Source organism: Rhipicephalus sanguineus, chromosome 8 (assembly GCF_013339695.2).
Source record: "Rhipicephalus sanguineus isolate Rsan-2018 chromosome 8, BIME_Rsan_1.4, whole genome shotgun sequence".
Lineage (NCBI taxonomy): Eukaryota > Metazoa > Arthropoda > Arachnida > Ixodida > Ixodidae > Rhipicephalus > Rhipicephalus sanguineus.
Genome location: NC_051183.1, coordinates 110,483,985 through 110,504,424, shown reverse-complemented (window position 1 = coordinate 110,504,424; position 20,440 = coordinate 110,483,985). Strand labels below are relative to the sequence as shown.

The following is a 20,440-nucleotide window of genomic DNA, read 5'->3' as shown; positions in this document are numbered from 1 at the left end:
GTGGAAACATCACAATATCTTGCGTAGGCACGTGACGAGAAGCTCATATTGTGTCGGGATGTCAGGGTACTCTAGGAACCAAAACTAGCTTTTAAAAAACACGTTTTAATTTTTCATGGCGCACTCACGCTCACCAGCACATTTTCTGGGCTCTTGAGAGCTTGGCCTTTCATCTGAAAATAACAGCACTACTTTAGACATGGACAAAAAAACACACAAGGGTGGGCGCTGTCCTTGTGTGTTCCCTTTGCCCATTTTGGTAATGTGCTTTTTGTTTTCAGTGGATGTGGAGGAATGCCTGGGCAGCTCTCCACCAGCTGCCGAGAGCACAACACCACCGTCATCGCCCAGTATAGGAGGGGCTGCCGTGGCGACAGCAACCCAAATGGCCAGCTCTGCGACAGGGTCAGTCAAGATTCCATTATCAGTTCTCTCACGTTGTCCTCTTATGGGCTTTACAAATGTATTCAGCAGTGCTTCAGTAAAAGCAAGCTTGAACTATGAGAGCATACCCTGGCATGCTAGGCATAATTCAAGTGTCCTAGGCTGCATGTCTGGTGGTCATATAAAAGAGTACAGACATGTGGTAGGGACACACATAGTATGGACACGTGCAGTATGGACACATACAGTATGAGCATGTTATAGTTCAGACACACTTTATAGGCACATGTAGTGCAGACACATAAATACTGGACACATGCAGCATGGACACATATACCGTATTTACTCGCATAATAGGCGCACCCCTAGTTTGGTAGCGAAAAATCAGATTTTTTTTATTTTCGCACATAATAGGCGCGTCTCTAACATGGCCTTTGGCATCAGCCCACAAAAATATCAGCGGATGGAGTTAGTTGCATATGTAAATTTACATGCCGCACAAAACATTCAAGGGCAAACGCCTTCAAGTCTTGTTTCCTCGGCGGGAGAATCATGACGATGACGGAATAGCCGACGGCACACGGCCATCGACAAAGAAAGTCGCGATGATGCGCAAAAAAGTCATTCCGTCAACTGCCCAAACCCCCCGAACCATCGCATAGCATGACGACCAGTACAGCCAGCGGTACAGCTGAGACGCGGCCACCGTGCACTGAAGAAGAAAGACAAATCAACGAGCGAAAGAACAATTTGAAGCATGACTGTCGAACCAACGCTGTCGTCGAAATAGAATAAAATAGAAAAACGCATCAACGAACGCAAAAAAGCTCTTCCATCAACTACCGAAACCCCACAAATCGCCGCGCTGTGAGGCTCTTGGAGCTCACGTATACAATGTTGGGGGCTCGATCACCATCACCATCATCAGAGAATGAGGAAATGCCATTTTGCAAGCGGTGTGCATATGGTGTGGTCGTGTAGCTGGTGGAGAGCTGCCCAGGTTCTCCTGTGGGAAAATACACAAGCTACACGGCTGGGTATAAACTGAAGGCAGTGCAGTACGCACTGGATCACGGCAACGGTGCTGCAAGCAGGCATTTCAGTGTCGGAGAAACTACCGTAAAAACCGGAATATACTAGGTCGAATTTTTTTCCACAAGAAAAGCCCTAAAAAGTCGACCCCCGTCTTATACACCGGTCATTGGCAGAAAAACTTCGCAAGTCTGGCCTCTATGGGCAACTGAAGTCAGCCGCCTCCATCGCCATCGCAACGCGTTGCCTTGTGCCGAGGGCGATCTAGTCTTGCGCATTTGTTGTTGTCTTGTGAATCTATTTGGGCTCAGAGGTGCTTTTTTTCTTGTTCTCGACCAGTGGCCGATCACAGTTCACCATAGCGTTCAAGAAAGCAGCGATCGAGTTTGCGAAGGCACGAAGAAATCTGGTCTGAAGTGTTGGGATGCTAGCACACGTGAACGCGAGCGGGAGCCGTGAGTCACAAACAATAACTGAAAGTTTATATTTGCACTGGTGTTCTCGCTGCTCCAGTCTCACCGGATACTGTTTCTTTGTTGCTTCCTGCGATGCCGGCAGCTCTGGTTACAGCGGCACATATGACTGTGATTAGCGGGCAGATTGAGTACACCACAGAAGCATTCGCTACTAGCGGACGCTGAAGGATCACATCATGACACGCAGCGATCAGAAAACTGTTTCGGTGCCAGACCGCAGCGTATCTAGAGGTGGAAACGAAGGTTGCACAGTTTAACCGGGAGCCGCGCTCGCGTCGTGATTGCTACCGGTGACCTGAAAGTGCGTCCAAAATTAATGCTGTCAAGACGGTTGTGACGTTTTACGAAGATAATGCTTGAGCCCATCTTTTGGCCTTCTGCCATGTGGAATTTACGTGTAAATAAATGGCATTTTCACTGTGTACCATTTGAAATTGCATTTGTTACACGGTAAAGGCCACGCTGTCTGATACTTTGGCTATTCCATGTGCTTTTTTTTTTTCGATTTTCAGTAGTTAGAAGTGGGGGGTTCGACCTATATTCCGGTTTTTACGGTAGCATTCATTACTGGAGAGAACAAGAAGACATACTTAAGGCCACCAACAAGACACGACAGGCCATCAGCCGTGCAAAAACTGCCAAGTATCCTCACATGGAAGAACAACTGGTCCAGCATATACGGGAGCTCCGACAAGACGGTTGTGCTGTGTCACTGGGCATTGTGCAGACTGAGGCACACAGAATTGGCCGAGCACAGGGCATCAAGGTGAAGGAGTTCAAAGCAAGCTCCGGATGGACAGCGTGTTTCGCTCCTCAGTACGCCATGGCTTCGTACTGAGGAGGCGGACAACATTCTGCCAGCGCTTGTCCTTGGCATACGAGGACAAGATAGCGGACTTCCACCATTTCCTCATAGCTCTGGCAGCAAAAAAATTTCGTTTTGTCCCAGATTGGGAATGCTGATCAGACCCCCCTCTGCTTTGATATGCCATGAAGCACGACTGTAGAGGAGAAAGGTGCACGAAGCATGATAATCAGAACATCTGGCACTGAAAAGCAAAGATGCTCTGTAATGCTGGCGGTGACAGCGGATGGGCGCAAACTGCCACCTTACGTTAGTTGTAAGACCAACCCAATGGGAAATTTTACTCGAGACATCACATCAGGGTGCAGAAGAAAGGCTGGATCACTGCGGACTTGATGTTGGATTGGATCAAGACAGTCTGGGGTCGGCGGCCGGGTGGTCTGTTGTACTCGTCCATGCTTGTTCTGGACAGTTTTCACGGGCACCTCATTGAATTTGTATGAGAAAAGTTGAAGGAGCTACGCACAGACATTGCAGTGATTACGGGCGGCCTCACGGTGGTACTGCAGCCTTTGGACGCGTCCTCAAATAAGCCTTTCAAGGACAATGTTTGAAGGCTGTACACGAACTGGATGGCTGGCGGACATCATAAGCTGACTCCAGGTGGTAAGATTAGGAGGGCGCCTGTGGAAATGCTGTGTGCATAGATTTTGGAAGGTTGGCAGGAGATTTGTGACGAAGTCGTCGGGAGAAGTTTTAAGAAGACTGGGATCTCGAACGCACTGGATGGGAGCGAGGCAACTTGGTGTGGAGCTCGGATGACAGTGATTAGGGCAGAGAAAATGAGTCCCCCGTCTCAGTGATGATGAATGCGTGCTCTCCGACTCGGACTGTGAATAGGGTCGGGGGAGGAGCACCTATGACTTCTGTGTAAATAAATTTACGTGTGTGCGCGTTCGACGTCTCTTGCCTGTTCATTAAAAGGTACATAGGTAGATTTTAGTTTGGCTTCTATGGTTATTTATTGGCAAATGTGAAGGTAGCCGTATAATCAACATATGTTCAAATTTAAAGTGTGAGAATTCAAGTAGAAAAATTTTCACTAATTTTACCCCGCGTAATAGACGCACCCCCAACTTGGAGCCGGATTTTCTGAAAAAAAAAGTGTGCCTATTATGCGAGTAAATACAGTATTAACAACACTCAAATTACAAATACATGATTTGACAACTCAGTCATTAAGGGGAGATGCGGGACGAAAAACGCGAGTTTTCTAAAAAATTCTCGATTTTTTGTTTTCACCTGTTTTGTTAAGATTAGTACCTCTACTGTTCTGAAAAAAAAATAATCAATGGCGAGACTCAACTGGAAATGCTTTAAAATTGCGTCTAAAGAGCACAAGGTGGCTGTCAAAAGGCCGAAAGTGTGTCATCTCCGAGCACCTTGCCGCTGATAATGCGCCGCCGCTCGCCATTGTCGACCGCATGAGGTGAAGAGCCGAGCCGAACTCTTCAAATAACGATGGTTTCCCGCACTGCTGCAGCGCAAGAAATATTAGAGAAGCACGCTTGTGCCGCCTTTTGCGAGCGCCGCGACTGGCTGGCTTTAAATCACGTGGTATGGATCGGGAGCCGCCATTGGCTGCTGCGCGCCTGTGTGTGCTGTGAAGCCTACTTGCAGGATCCGTGTCTCGTCGAGCAGCGCAGCTGAACAACGCTTTTCTCGAGTGCTTATCTGTTATGGATGACAAAAGCCGTAGGAAGCGCGGTCACCGGTCTGTGAAGTTTCACGCGGCGCACAAATTTCGAGAACGCTGGCGCAAATCAAAACCGAACACTCAAACCACGAAAAGATCGTCTACTGCCGCAAGGCGTAGTGGCAGTGACGCCGATGCGTCCGACGAGTTTGCCGCGGCATTTGAATATGTGAGTGCCTCCCAGAAAAAGATCGGACTCTTCGAAGACGAAGAAAAATCACAGGACGACGAGTCTTCGTTGATTGCTGATATGACAGCACTGAACATGTTGGTTTAATTAATTGAGGACACTCCAGTTTTGAACGTGTTCTGGAAGAGCTTGGCGTGCTCCCGCCTTATGATCTGGTTGCTCTTGGCACATCACGGGACAGCACACGCCAGAAAAAAATGTCTCAAAAACTAACAGGAGAAGCAAGGGCTCGTCGGCGTGCACTGAAGAAAAAATCTCTTGTCGAGGAGTCAGCTCGAAAGAGCTGTGAGGGCCAAACCTATGGTGCTGGCGCATTTTAATGGCAGTGGCCACTACAAGGAGGATTGTTCTTTCTTATGTACAAATTTCGTCGCATTCAATGACATCTTTGATAAATAAACATGCAATTTTGACTTTAAAACTCGTTTTTCTCAAAACACAAATTTTGCCATTTTTGTCAATGTGCCCCTCCTTTTTCGGGTACTTCTGGTGCTCAGATCTGCATAAAATTTTTCCCATATTTTTTCCAAAGTACGAGAAATGCAATTATCTTGTTTAAGTTTCAATATTCTTATTATATAATAAAAAAAAGTTATGTAAACTTTTACTAGGGTAGGAGAAATATGAACTTCCCACGTTAAAATTTTTCACGTCTAGTACATATTTTGTATGGACTTCCTAATTAGTTATTTGCATTTCACACTTTATTTGAAACATTATGAACTATCACTTGTAAAAAATTATTGAAGTTTAGGTCTGAAAAGAGGGGGGGCAAAAGGCTTAAGTTTTTCATTTTGTCATGTTGCAGAACTAACAGTATGCAACTTGCAAGAAAACTAATTATATATTTGAAATCAGCATAAAAAGTTCTATAAGCAGCTCGAGTTTCATTGCTCTAGGGTGAATATTAAAAAAAAGTGTCTTCGAGTAGCATCTCCCCTTAAATTGAGATTGACCGAAGACAAGTCACTGGCACAACAGTTGGTAGCTAACATTAACCGACATTAGACAACAGTTAGCCAACATCAGCAATCATTTAGCCAATGTTATCCAGTGCTAGCCAATGTTAGGCATTGCTTGCAGTATCCGAGTAAATACGTTACTTGTTCAACCAGTCTAGGAATTGAACATACCCCATTGCAGAATGTAGATGGATGACATCCAGGAAAGCATTGTCTTCAAATATTTTGGTATTCCAGGGAGGTCAGCTGCTTTGGAGCTAAGGGGAGTGAACATTGTCATATGCTACGATTTTCTTTTTCTTTATATATAGAATTCATCAGTTATCTCATTGATTAATGGATAATCTTGTCAGTGAGTGATTATGGCCCTTCTTTCATTAGATTTGAACGACCATATGACATGATGAAGATTTGTTGATCACCTGTGAGTGCGGCTACCGATTTTCCATAATTGCTATGCACTGTGTGTGCAGGGGTAGCACGTGGAGTCCATGCGAAGCCATGGAACTCCAGCTGGACTATTGGACTCTGCAGCGTAAAGGGGGGGCCGAACCCTGTCGTTTCTCCCTCAAGGGGGCCTTCAGGTCACTGCAGGTAAGAAGTGAACAAAAAATTTGCGTGTAGCCAAGGGTTCATAAAAGTACGGTATGTTAAGGCTCCATTCACACCTGCGACTAGCAGCAGTCGCGCGACCAAGTAAATCGCAAATGGTCGCAAATGGCTGCTTTGGCTGCAAAGCGACTGCTTTGGCTCAGTCTCTTGCTGCTCGATTTTTCAGTCGCTCGACTGCAGCCACAAACCTCTGAACCAATCACATGCGTGGGAACAGGACATCAGCTTATTTTACGAGGCAGTGGCAATGCAAGCTATATGTGAGCAGGCGGGAATTCTGTGTGGCAATGAGTATAAGTTGCACGCAGGTGTGAACATCAGTTGCTTTGAGTCGCTTTTTGCTTGCCAGTCACAAATGGCAGCGCGACCGGTGCAAGTCGCAGCTGTGAACGAGCCTTTAGAGCCTGCTTAATGTGTCATCAGTGGCTAGTGAGAGCATACGTGCTAGTTTTGTGCAGCTGTCAAACCGATCTGCACAGGTGTTGCATCTGCAGTGAAGGAGAGCCAAAGTTGCCAGTTTTGTTTGTAATAAGCACATTTGGCCTTCTTTTCTTTCATTGAGTCGCCTGTAGCGTTTTCCCATTGCTTGCCGCGGTTTTTGGGGCTTATTCAAGTTTCTCCTGCAAATATAGTTATTTCAGTGCTCACCACGTTCACCAATAGCGCGTTTGTCGATGACTTTGTGTTAGGGGTGTGCGAATACCGAATAGTAGCTTTCGAATCGAATACCGAATCGAATCAAGAAAAAAATGCTGAATGTCGAATCGAATAATAAATATAAAAAATTTTATTTTCACAGGCCTTGACTTTTATGAGTTTTCATACACTGTAATTTTATTTGTGGGATGCGGTGGCGTGCATCGGTTTTGATTTGTTTGCTTTATTTGCAAAATGTGGGAAGGAAGAGGCACAGTTGGGTAAATTTCTCTACTAGTATATATGTTCTATTTTAAGTTGCCGAACTATCACATGATTGTAAAAATGGAGTAGAAATATCAGCTTTCCTTGAATATCCTCGAGCCGTGGTGCCACAAAGCTGTTGGAGGGATCCAATTGAGCGGCGACTATATGGCACCACGTTAACACCCACCCGCTTTAAACGTACTAGCAGTTAAAAAACATAGTTGCGACGGATGTCCGATCGAGTCTCATCGAGCCTAATGTATTCCCTGACCGGCTCATCCTATGACTACCGGCTAGTGAGAAGTTGTGGGTACTGGACCCAGTAATAGTTTAGAAATGCTCCTTGGCATCGCAACTGCGTGCTATCGGATGTTCGTGCGAGAGAGGACGTTTCTCACGCGAAATTTTCGGGGGCACTGCATTTGTTTCCTTGTTGGTAGTATCAGCAGCGCACGTCAGATGCAAATTTATACTCGATGGTTAAAGGGGCCCTGCGACACTTTTGCGACTGCCTTATTTAGCACCGCAAATGCGTGTAGTTATCAATGCCGAGACGAACGCAAAAAGAATTATGTAAATTGGTGCACAAAAAGTGAAGTTATTAGTCGTCAAAGTTCAAAACTCAAGCAGACGACAACGAGAAACATTTTTTTCGGATTTCACTCTCCCGCTGACGTCAAAGACCGGCTCCAATCACCGCGCGCGTCTTATAAAGACATACCGGAAATGTCCCCTCATGGTGGCCTTCACACAGTACATTGCTACACCTCTTTTTGACGGCGTTGTTACCATGCTTACGACAAACCACGTCCGTCAGCTAGCAGACGCTCCCATGATTTGTCGTGTAGTGCACAAAATGAGTCTGGAAGACCTAACAGACCTCGAGCGCGAGCTCTTGCGACGCAGTGATTGATTGCATGTCGTGCACGCCATTGCAAATTGAAAGTGCGTCGCTGAGCCCCGCGCAACGCGAGGATGGCTCCATGGGCCCAGACGAAACGCTAACGCCCGATGACGCGGAAGGCGTCGGCCGGTAAGCGTTTAGAATTTTTTTTTTTCGTTGGCAGCATCGCGCCGAATTGAGCGTTGCGTGTTTCGCAGGTGCCGGTGTGGCCGGTGTCGCTCGATGCCGCAAAAGACAAAACGCGGAAAAGTATCGTTTGATTGCCATTCCACAACGCACCTAGTGTCGTGTTCGTTGTTTTGAAAATATATCAGTTAGAAACAGGAATCATTTGTTTCTGAGAAAGCATAAAAAGGGGTCTTGCTCCTCTTAGACCTCCGTAGTATGGCATAGCTACCACCATATGAATATTGCACGTCACGTGTCGCGTCAAGCCAATCAAAAACGAACGGTCTTTGTCGTCACTGTCACATGACATCACGCCACTTCCTGTAACAGAAATAGCCGATGTGTGTCGCCATAGTGCGAAATTAAGGTAGTTTATCCCGTGAATTAAAATTATAACTGCTTTGATTTCGGCGTTGCCACTTCTGCAACAATATCGGTGCATTCCACAGTGCCAGAAGAACCGATGAAAAAGACATGCTCAAATTGTGTCGCAGGGCCCCTTTAATGCGGGCTACAGTTCAGCGCGTAGTTATGAGACCTTCCCGTCAGGTAGGTATGTGGAACCTCGAGTACACGACTTGGAGGGGACCACGCAAAACCATCGCATAATCGAAAAACTAAGAATATGGGCAGTGATGCTAAGTCTTGCCCCCCGGAAAACGGGTACAGACTGACTGAATAAGCTCGCAAAACGACCCTGCACTTCACCAGGAAAGGTAAATTACATTTTTGAAAATGACGCCTAACCGTTTAATTGTAGGAGGTGTGAGTGAATCGTTATTCCGAACTTTAAAAAAAAATCGAATCTAACGCACATCTTTAAAAAACGAGCCTGATAATTGCCTGTGCTTAAAAAACGAAACCGAAACTGCGTTGGCAACAGCCTCCCATCAGAAGAGTCAGTCTCGTCGCCATTATATGATGGCGATGGAGCACGTTTCGTTGCAAGTTTGCGTAGGATGATTCCGTGCGCAACTGAGCTGTGCGCGTCGTATTTGTTGCCTTGTGTTCCCTTGTAAAGTGCAGTTGGTGACTATAAACGCTCACGTCAAGGGGAAATTTTTTTTCACGCTGACGATAGTTGCGTCGCGCCATTTTTGCGTGCTCGAGGTCTGTGACTGCGAGTGCCACAGACAAAGGGAGGAGACCTTCAGTTGCATGTCGACCAGAAGTTTCCACAGGCTGAAAGCGTGAAAATACCTGGATCTCTTAGATGAGCTTTTCGACTATCTGAAGCTTCTCTATATAGATCGAGCTCGCCTACTAGGTAACGGCGGTGGGATACTCCCGCGATCAAGGCATATCTAGAAGCGATCTTGGAACTATGTTCGTCTGTGATCCAGTTTGCCTGGATCACAGAGGAACATGAACTGCTAGGAGAATGAATTCTCCATTCTACGAAGCCGTTCTCTACCTGTCTCACTCTCTCTTTCAAGCTAGGGGCACGGGTGCAAATGATGATTTTTTTTTTCGGGTGGTGTTGAAGAGTTGTCATATGATGTGGGGTCGGCATAAAATTTCGTCGTATAACCGAGGCTTTTAATACATTATTTTTCTGGGGTTTCACCGGGACCAAGTCAATTCGTCGTAAAATGCAGGTCGTCCCACTGTTTTACCAAGTTTCGGTATTCGAAAATCGAATACACTCAAACCTCGATATAACGAACACAGGTATAACGAATTATCGGTTATAACGAAGTAAATGAATAATAATGTTGTCATATATACAGTATTACAAATAATCGTTTATAACGAATTTTCGGATATAACGAAGTTATTTTCGTGGCAGATGTGACTTTGTTATAATGAGGTTTGAGTGTAGTGGATATTCGATTCGTGAATAGAACTATTCGCAGGGCTCCTATTCGATTCGTATTCGAATATTCGAGTATTTGCACACCCCTACTTTGTGTAGTTAAGCGGCAAAATCAGATATAAGTAGGGATAGTCAACAAGCGACGTTATTTATGCACTGCCAAACTTGCATTCAACTGAAGGCCTGAAGACTACGTTCAAAAATGAATAGGTGCTTTAGTTCACAGTTATGCATATTTTCGCTCTACAAAGTAATTGTGTTTTTTTTACCTTCTCTTCGTATTTGAGCTGCTTTTTTTTTATAGTTAAAATATCTTTTAAAGAACGAAAAAAGTGAATAAACTTCCGCTTCTTTTGGTCTTCTTTTCAAATGATTATTTGCTTGTTAATTCCTCAGCAGCTGCCAACTCAGATGATGCTGTTGTTGCATCCCAGCCATTCCTGGCTGTACAAGTGATGCTTAATGCACAAGTGTCACTTTAGTGTGGCCTGTAGCTCGTTGATTCAGTATGAAACTGTGAGCTGCTTTCACTTCTGGAATTGGGCATACTTTGACCAATCCTGCTTGACTAAGCTGCAGAGAATGACCATGTGTTTTTGTTATCACTGATTATGTCAAACCTCATTATAATTAACTTGCATTTGACACAAAAAAAGGCTTTGTGATATGAAAAAATTTGTTCTAAACGTATGTTAACATCAATGCATCAGTGGCTAGACTATTCCTAACTTACCTCAATAAAACTGATAATGCATTATATCCGTATTCATTATATTGAGGTTTAACTGTATATAGATGCATGCTGTAAGCTTTCCAAGGCAAAATATTACTATTGTTAGTTGCTATTAGTTCTTGCTGTATATGTTTCCATTGTTGCAATAATTGTGATCAGCTGTACTGTTTTAGGCCGGGCTACCTCTGTCTGTACCGCCAAAAATAAGAGTATGTTCAAACTGCTTTGTAACATCTTTCATTAGATTTCATTAGCATTGGCTTGATTGACTGTTCGTTCTCATTAAGGTTGTGTCTAACAAAGGAACACGTGCCCTTAAATTCCTCTTCTTTCATTTTTTCATTGGAAAGGAAGATGTTTTCAGGGTACCAACATTGACTCGAGAGTAATTTAGGAAGAATCCTCCTGTTCATCATATACACACTTACTTTTGATACGATCTCTGTTAGTTTTGGGTGCCGTCCAGTTGTGTGTGCATATCGGAGGCCATTTTACGAATGCACACCGAATGCAGGTCTGGCGACTGGCAGTCTCCGAGGTGCTTGGACCTTGCCTAAGCCTGAGCTATGTCACAAGAGAGAAGAAGCAGAAAAGTGAGTGCTCGTTGTTTCATTTCTTTGAGGCCGACTAGAATGTTTTTATCAACCTTAAGAGGTTGATGCGGTCATGTCACTATAGTTGCTGCTGTTGTTTTGCACACTTGAATTGGATTTTTCGGTTAATTTGATATCGACTGAAGGTCTCAGTCAGCCCCCTTTGCATTTCTATAGAACCAAGCTTTTGTTATTTTGATCATGAAATCTGCTTTCGCCAGATAATTAAATCAGTTCATAATCTTACAGGCACCCAACCTTTATGGTGATCACAGTGAGGCTTCCAATAGCAGCAGCAGCAGCCGGCTTTGCAGTGCATTGTGTATAGTCAAACAGACATCATCTCCTGTCAAAATATCCCATTTCCAACCTGCTCCAAGCATATTTTGATTCGAAAACTTTAGCTTGCAGTGAAGCATTGCAGCTCTTATTTCATTTAATTTCATTTATTGTCCTCTTTAGGTGCAAATTATGATGGACTGTTTGAAAATGTGTAAAATTCATGCAACACAATTCCAAGGCATTGGTATTACATCCCAGGAAAGAAAGTGAAGTAATGTGTTGTTTTGTGCAAGTTTCACTAAGTAATGCTAATTAGCATGTAATTAAATATCTAATTCCGCATTCAGTCAGGTTCAATTCTTGCGTAAAAAGAATCAAATATTAGGCTCAGAACACATGCCCTGTTTGTTTTTTTATTGTGTTCGTTTTCAGCAAAGAAAAATAATACTCCTGACATTGGTCCTGGAACGCGGCACCTCGAACGATCGTCGAACATGGTAGTGTCTCCAGCAAAGTGATCCTCTGCAGCAATGCGCAGAACCATGAAGTTAAATCAGCGATAGTTGTCAACTCGGGAAGTGTGTGCAGATATGCCCACTGGGTTTCAAGCCATTTCAAGAAACACCTTGTGCGTGATGCACTTCAGTAGTTGTTGTGTACAATTGTACAGACACCACTGAAGGTGTTATACTCCTCAGGGCCAAACGCATTATAGAAGGGTAGTGGTAAAAGCACAAAGAAAAAAAGTCACAGTTTCGCCACAACGGGGAAGCAATGAAGGCGATAGCAACAAACTGGAATGTAACACGAAGAACGGAAACCAGCTTGAAATTTCCAGCGCGTCGCTCAAGTGGGACGCACGAAAAGAACACACACAGGACGAGTGCGAACTGTCAAGTGTCACATCTCGACACTTAAAGCACACTGCCCAAACATAAAGAAGGACGTACGAAATGGAACACACAGGTATACACAGGAAGAGCGCAAACTACTAACAACTGTCACAGTTGTTACTTCTTTCTGTTTGAACAGCACGCTCCTGTTGCAAGCGCGGCTGCTGCAGCGAGCGAAGTGACTTTCGTGCGCTCTGTAACTTTATTGCGGACGTCTTGATGAAAGCATAAGGCATACAAACCACCACCCCCATGAGATAAGCGTGTGCGCGGGCGACCATGCCATGTAGGGCAAAGTGCACCTCGCACGGCAGGAAGCGTGCACGCATCGCAACGAGCGGGGCGACGACCTATAAAGCACACGCCCTTCGCGCCATCTCACTGGTGACCAAGAAAACACGCTGAAGTAAATGGTGTATATAAAAGCTCGCTGTTAGCATGCTGAAAGAGTTGCTCTTCGTGGCCTATATATATATACACACACACACACACACACATACACACATATACATATATATATACACACACATACATACATATACGGGACATGACGGGGACGGCAACGTCGAATAAACAAGCCAAGAGTGTCCATATATAATTGCTATTGCAATAAAAAAAGCAGAAAAAGGGAGAAAATGCAGAGGAGACATTAAGTTAAAGAGGACCTCAGTATGCAGTTTTAGCTATTGCATTGCAGAGCTGCTTATAATAGTTAATGTCTACAATGTCTGTGGGAATGTTGTATGTGGCAAAAATGATTGATGGAAGCACATTGTAGTATTGCATGAAACAAATCCGACTTTTGTGATGATGGGACACATAAAATGACTGAGGGATGAGGCATTCGTGTAGTGCAGGAAGATGGTACATTTTATAATAGAACAAAGCAATATACAAGACACTTTTCTGCGCAATGACAATGATGGAAGGGTTTGATTTCATGGTAGTTTCACGGTTGTTGAGTGTTTGTAATTCGAACTATTTTAAAGCAGTAATTAAGTTTTCGTGAGTAGGGTCCCACATTGGTGTAGCATATTGTAATTTAGATAGGATTTGTGTTTTATACAGTAAGAGTTTCAAGGGAGAAGGAATATTATAAAAATTTCAATGTAAATAGCCTAGCATGCCATTAGCTTTGCTAATTTGACTGTAATGCATGCTCTTATTTTGTTTTTAATTCTTCTAAAACTTCTTCTGGTGATGTTATCTGATACAAATCAATACTATGTTTGCTACAACATCGTCATAGCTAGGCTGGCCAGCGTCATCGCCTTTGCCATCACAAGGTGGCAACCACCATGTCCGACTATAGATGTGTTACTGTGCAATCTTTTTCTTCTTTTTTTTCCAATACTGTATGACTCTTTGTCCTCTTTTAACTTAGAGGCTTGGAGCAAGTGCGCCTATTCTGGATGCAGTTGCTAGCCTATGTCCATTGGTCTTCGGTTTCTTGCTTACTGGAATTACACAAGATGTGTAACCTCTTCAGGAAGAAGATGAGACAGAGATATAACTTTTTTCAATCTTTACTAGATTAGGATTAGCAAAGTTTTGTGATTACCCTTATCTAGTATAATTTTATGAGTGTGTGAGGCAGCGTGTTTGGCGTGTTTGCTCCGACTATGTACAGGTTTTCCTATGTAACTTCAGCCGAGACTGAAAATGAAAGGCACATCGGAAGTGAATTGAACCAAATGCATACTACTTGCACTTGTCTATAGTTACTCAGGCTATTTTTACAGCGGAGATGTCAAGCTTTTCGTTAGGCCGGTTCGCATCACCAGAAAACTCAAGCAGCTCCTAGCATAGCATAAAAAATTGGCGAAGCTTGCACTAAGCCATGCAAGGCTTCAAACAGCGAAACTGGACGATTCTGAAGACTAATGTGGTTGCTTCTAGGTTGTTGCTAGGTCTTAGGTAGGTGATGCAGATTGTTTCTAGGTTGCTTGCAGGTCATTGCTGGGCTTTAGCTAGGTGATGCTAGGTTGTTTCTACATTGATTCTCAGTGCAGAGAAGTTCGAGTTAAACCACAGACACTCACAGACACGACACGGATGTCCAAACTCCAGAGCCAGAAACTCGTGCTGAAACAAAGCGTTTGCAGCTTTCATAGATCTTTGGGCACGTCATCGTTGGCGTAGGCCTTCCATTGCTTTGGGGTCTTCTCACAGCCGCTGTTGCCTTTCCCGTTACCTAGTATTTTATTGTTGTACACACTCGGTGTCTTCGGCTCGCCACCGTCGCTTCGCAGCCATTGGTTGTTGGGCCTTCTTCAGCTTTAGTGGAAGTTGTGTGTAGTGGGATTTACCCAATTTCTGTGGCATGTACCCGTTTGTGATAGTTTCTTGGTTCGTCAGACGAGAAACAATTTTGTTAAAAAAATCTTGGTTTGGAGCAGCAATCAAACCCAGGCCATCTGCATGGCAGGCAGATGTTCCATCAGAGAGCCAGCACGCCAGTGCTTGACATTACTTTGAAAAAAAAAAAAAAACGTATACATGCATCATGCATTGCGAGGTGGCAAAGGGAAGTGAGGGTGAGGGTGAAGAGAAATAAAGAAGGGGGCTACAGAAAGCGGGTATGCGCCACAGAAAGAAAGATAGACAGATGAAAGACAAAGATGAAGAAAGAAGTCAATCGGCATTCGGCAGGCGATTGCACTTGCTCTCCGATCCAAGTTAAGCCTACATTTTCTAAGGAAGGGCGCTTAGCTTTGCTGTTCCTTCAGGTTTGGCACCGCTAGTGCGAAGCTACCCCAATTTTCTTATTTTGCCCTTAACTAACTCATTAATTAGGTTTAATTACCTAACTTCTTCATTATTCGCTGAAGACCCAAGGTATGAACGCAGAGTTGTAGAGCACCTTCAGAAACCATCAACTATTGTTTCCTGTGCAACGCATCTCACATAGTCCTTTATGCTTGTCTGCAAAGAGGGGCTGCAAAATATGAAAAATTCTTCCCTTCTGTCGTGGGTATGCGTTTTGTGTATACCAGTAAGGATGTACCAGCTAGCCCAGCAACAAGTATGACAGAGTGTCTTGCTTGTGAACTATGTTTGCGATGACCGTGCGCAGTCATGCGTCTGGGCAAGAAGAAAGAGGGCGAGCGGGAAGCAAGACGCTGCCAGCAAGTGGAAGGGGTGCAGCGACTCATCTGTTCCTGCCGCAACCTCCAACCACCACTCAGAGGTAAGCAACTCTGTAGAGTTGGTGCAGGCTGTAATTTGCATCGGCTGTTCGTTCACATTTCGTTCGCACTGCAACATGATGCCCAATGCGCCAAAGGTCCCAAGACTTTGCAATACGCATGTCCGCAATCGTTGGTTTTTTGTGGCGTTTTTTGTGTGACTAGGCGTTTTTGGTGGCATAGCTATAAGTGGTGATTCTTCAATAAACATTCAGTTGGCAGTTCAGCGCTAGTCCTGTTGTGTGTGTTCCTATTTTTGTCGTCGTTTTTTTCGCGCTGCTTCTACTTTTCGCATCCCAAGACTGCACTGTAGTGTTGACATAAAGAGTGAGGGAAGCATATATGTGGCAACCATTGGCATAGCCGGTTGGCCTGCATTGGGACTATAAGTCAGTTCATGGTATCCACTACTTGCCGTTACAGTAGAGATAAAAATCAGCAATTTGGCTTGCTCAAAAAACGCCAATCTGGCTTGCACAGCAATGCATTATTTAAGGCTTCAAAGCCACAATAAACAATATACAGTAAACTCTCACTTGTACGAACGTCGGTTTAACGAATATTTCAGAATAACGAACTTTTAGAAAATCCCCAGCGATTTTCTTATGCATTCTATGCAAAAATCTTTCAGTTAAACGAATTTCAGAATAGTGAATTTTTCAGTTGAACGAACTTGATCCGCGGACCCAGGCTCATTTTTAAAATCAATTCAACGAAGTTTTGTGCACTGCAGCACTGGCATAGCCGATGCGAGCCGTCTCTAAATCACCCATCCATCGGCGAAAACGAGCCACGTGCGCATCAGTTCGCCCCTTCTTTTTTTGTCTGTCTCATCGGCATCATCGGTATTGTGCGGCCATCTTCATGTGCCAGAGGCAGCTGTGCACAGAAACGTACTCTCTGGAAAGCTTTGTCTCTTCTTGCACTTTAAGGGCACCAGTTCAAATTAAAATTACAGATTCCTTTTCAAAATAAATTGCATTTCACACTTTTGACTCTAATGACTGCAGTGCCCAATGCTGTTCCATATTCTAGTGAATATTCAGTTTAGTGAACTTTCATTTGAGTGAACTATTTCCTTGGGTCCCTTGAAGTTCACTCAATTGAGAGTTCACTGTAATCCTTATCTGTCTCCTTGTGGCATTTCAAACTAAATAGACTGGAACATCAGAAGGTGAAATTACAAAAGATCAAAGTTTGTTCAACAAAACAAGCGTGTGCTTGTGGTTGTGATAAGGCGGCAATAGGGGCTAGTTGGTACGTCTTCATGCTTGTGATATGCTGCAGGTGGACCCTGTGTTGTTTCCTCATTTTTTCTGGTCTGTGTCCACCTGCAACGCATCACAAGCATGAAGATGTGGTTGTGAATTGTCTTTCAATATTTAGTTTGCTTTTTATGCTACCTTTGTAGTTTTGTGGCTCACGAAACTAATTACTTCTTCGTTACGTTGATATCAGTGAGCAAGCAGCCATGTAGATTTACCCTACCATATTCAATAATTTGTTATATTCCCACTCATTATAGAGGTTCGTTACAAGTACACCAACAGTGTCAAAAGCACGCAAGTTAATCTACGCCCTCTGTCTTTTCCCGCATTTGCCGCAGTGTCCATCGACGGGGTAGAGTGGACGGGCGTCAAGTTCTTCCAGCTGAGCGCCCAGTGGCAGACGCACATCAAATACTTTCCCATCGGCCTCTACGTCGCCCCCGAGGCGGCTCACTGACCACCCTCCTCCTCTCCCCCCACACTCCCACCAGATAGATCCCGGCCCCTATTTATTGACTAGCCTATTTATTGCCCTCAGCACCCGTTAGTGTTAATCGTTTTCCAGCCCCCCCCCCCCCACGTGATCCTCCTATTATCCCAGTCTGCTGTTGTGTGTTTTGTACAGTGCTCTGGAAGCGTACGATGCGTCATCTCTTTGAGACCCCCCCACCCCGTGAGCAGCCGTCCAGTGTGCGATGCTGCGAGCGGCGTAGTTCACAGTGTACACAGCGCCGTCAATGCGGAATCGAAGCCTGCGTCATAGCGCAAGGCTCGATCAGTGCTGGGGCGCTGGCGATGTGAAGCTACGCGCAATAGCGATTGAATAAAACGATTGTGTACATTATGGTAAGTCTTGCTGTGTTTCTTGGGGGGCATTGAAGTGAGCTAGGACTGGAACGCTTGTCGATCTATATTCGCTGTAGAATAACATGTACCGAGAGGCTCAATTTTTAAGGCCAGAATCGGACGATATGGTACAATAAAGCCATATAAAGTACAGAGGTGTAGAATTGAACCACATGCACAGAGCGTTGGAACGTTTGAATCGTAATATTCTAGGCTTACAGGGGCCCTGCTAGACTTTTCTAAGTAATCGTCAAATAGTTTCATTAAAAGAACTTATTGCCTCACGAATCGATTGCCGCAAAAATGGACTGACGCATGCATCACGCCCTTTCTCTCTCCTTTCGTACTAGCGAGCGCGCTGAAAGCTACGCAGGGAAGGGAATAACTGGGGGGAAGAAGATGCGTCCCTTCGTCAGCGCGTGTCAAGACCTTGAGCACTCCTTTCTTTTTGTTTCGTTGAAGGTGCGGCTTACTTTCAGTGTGATCACGCACACGGGCACGTGGCGGCATCCTGCGGCAGTCAGGGTAACTATGCAGTTCACGATGCTTAAATCACCCAACGGCCGTGTACTTATGGGTTTATGGCATCATTTGTAGAGAGAAAAAATTGGGTGACCCTTAAGCTTCGCCTTTAAGAGTTGAACGCGATAGCAAAATCCAGCCCCTAGTGCGCACTTCAACCACTAAGTGCGTACTTATTAATGTGTGTTGTTACACGCACACGGACACGCGCGCGCGCGATGTATCTATAGTAATCGTACAGGTTTTCGATCAAAAGCACTTCCCTGTACTAGAGTCGAGACATGTTCCTCACAATGCCTCACGGATGGCAGCACATTATCTAATGTTTGCTGTTTGCTTGATATGTTTTCCGCAAGAGGGACATAGTTGTCCATTTCTGGAGCTGTTTGCAAGTTTGTGTGTGTTTTTAGCGGTGATGGGTGCACTATCCCGGCTTTTTTCGAAGTGTGCTGTCGCGCAAGAAACGTAGTTTGATGGCCTCGCCAATGCGCCTTTAAATCGCCGAAAGGTCTCATTTTCGTCATAACACCTGCCCAACAAAATGCGTTAATGAGACTCCTTCCACTACATACCATTTATGTAGTCCAAGATCAAGAAGGGAGCCGACGGATGGATACACGTTATAGATTTCAAAACAGGAGAAAGTGCCTCAGATCAGGCTGGCCGACGTTTCGGTAGGGGCCCTATCTTTGTCAAAGGCGCCTTGCCATCCCTGGCGTGTTAGTTTTATGGGGCTAGTGATGACGTTATGTCCAGCGGCGGCGCGTCTGTTGCTGTTGGTAATTTCTGCCTGGAACGAGAGAAACTCGAAAGCAGAGGAGTGTAGCCCTTGCCACATTTCAAGAGAGTTTGCAAACACGTTCGGGTCTGCCATGTCAGAGTTAAAGGTAGCTGCAAAGAAAGAAAAAAAAAAAGAAAAAAAAGGGGGGGGTACAACCAAGCGAGAGGGCGAGTGCAGCCATCACAAAGAGCTGCAGAAGGTGGTGAGGAAGGAAACTACAGGCGGGGAGAAAAACCGGGCGGCTTACGTTTAAATGTCCGCCAAGGAGCTGCAGAAGGTGGTGGGGAAGGCAGCTACAAACGACAAAAAAAAAAAGTACTCGGGCGGCGTACGTTTAAAATGCCGCCTGCCTACTTTAAGTGATATTGAAAGGGTTGCCTGAAAAGCAAGCTCCTGCTTAATGGGTGAAGTAATTGGCTGGCATATGCATCCAGTGTCGTCCGTGGCTTCCAAAAATTGGGCGCCCGTCAACTAAGAGGGAAAAAAAAAAAAAAAAGTTGAAAGGAACGAGGGGCGGCCGGGGGGGAACAATCGGAATAAGACTCGTAGAACTTCCTGAGAAAGCGAGGGCTGTGACAATGCTGGCCAGAAGCGGCCTTTGGAGCGCGGAAAGGGGGAAGGAAACCGTGGTTCGGATTCACTAGAAAATGAAAACATCTTAAGAGAATAATATCTACACGTATGTGCACATTTATACATGCAAGGTTAACAGATATTAAAAAACAATATTGATAGTGTATTATGGGAGCTGGTCGGGATTTTATTTTGCGAATAGGTTAAGGTTTTTGAAAGCTGAGCGTACTTCATGTCTCTTAATATTATAGGAATCATGCTATGGCTTTCAACGATTCCAAATTACCACGAGCTAGATTTATTCCTGATGGGTGTAGGGATTGAAATTTCTGTATCAAATACGATTCCATGTATTTCCTCTCACGTGGTGACCGGAAGTTTGTTTGTAGAATGTAAAGTTTGGCTTGATCGAAATTGTGGTCTTGTTGATTGAAGTGGCTGGCTACTGCTTTTGGTAAGTTGTGCTTTGTGTCTGCGCGGTGGCCGTTCAGTCTTACATGAATTGGTTGTCCAGTTTCGCCTATGTACTGTTTTTTACAGGTGGCACACTCAATGCAGTAGATCAGGTTGTTTGAGGTGCACGTGAAGTTCGATGTTGCATTGTGAAGGTGATCGGATGCTGTGCTTCTTGCGTTGGCGGCTGGCTGTATATGTTTGCACGTAGAACATCTTGGACGCCCACAGGGTCCAGACGTTGGTGTAGTTTTTGTTGCGAGTTTTGCATGTACGAGCAACAGACGCGCCGCCGCTGGA

General features: G+C 44.8%; 1 protein-coding gene across 1 annotated transcript in view; it reads left to right on the top strand.

Annotated features, from left to right (window-relative positions):
- The window catches only part of LOC119402300 (phosphofurin acidic cluster sorting protein 2), a 96,846-nt gene extending 79,037 nt beyond the window's left edge, over window positions 1–17,809 (top strand). The window contains exons 15-19 of the mRNA XM_037669451.2: window positions 282–405; window positions 6,079–6,199; window positions 11,256–11,334; window positions 15,586–15,699; window positions 17,304–17,809. Coding sequence (XP_037525379.1) covers window positions 282–405; window positions 6,079–6,199; window positions 11,256–11,334; window positions 15,586–15,699; window positions 17,304–17,422 — 557 coding nt within the window. The 3' untranslated portion in view covers window positions 17,423–17,809. The remainder of the gene's footprint in view (window positions 1–281; window positions 406–6,078; window positions 6,200–11,255; window positions 11,335–15,585; window positions 15,700–17,303) is intronic.
- Window positions 17,810–20,440: the final 2,631 nt, after the last annotated feature.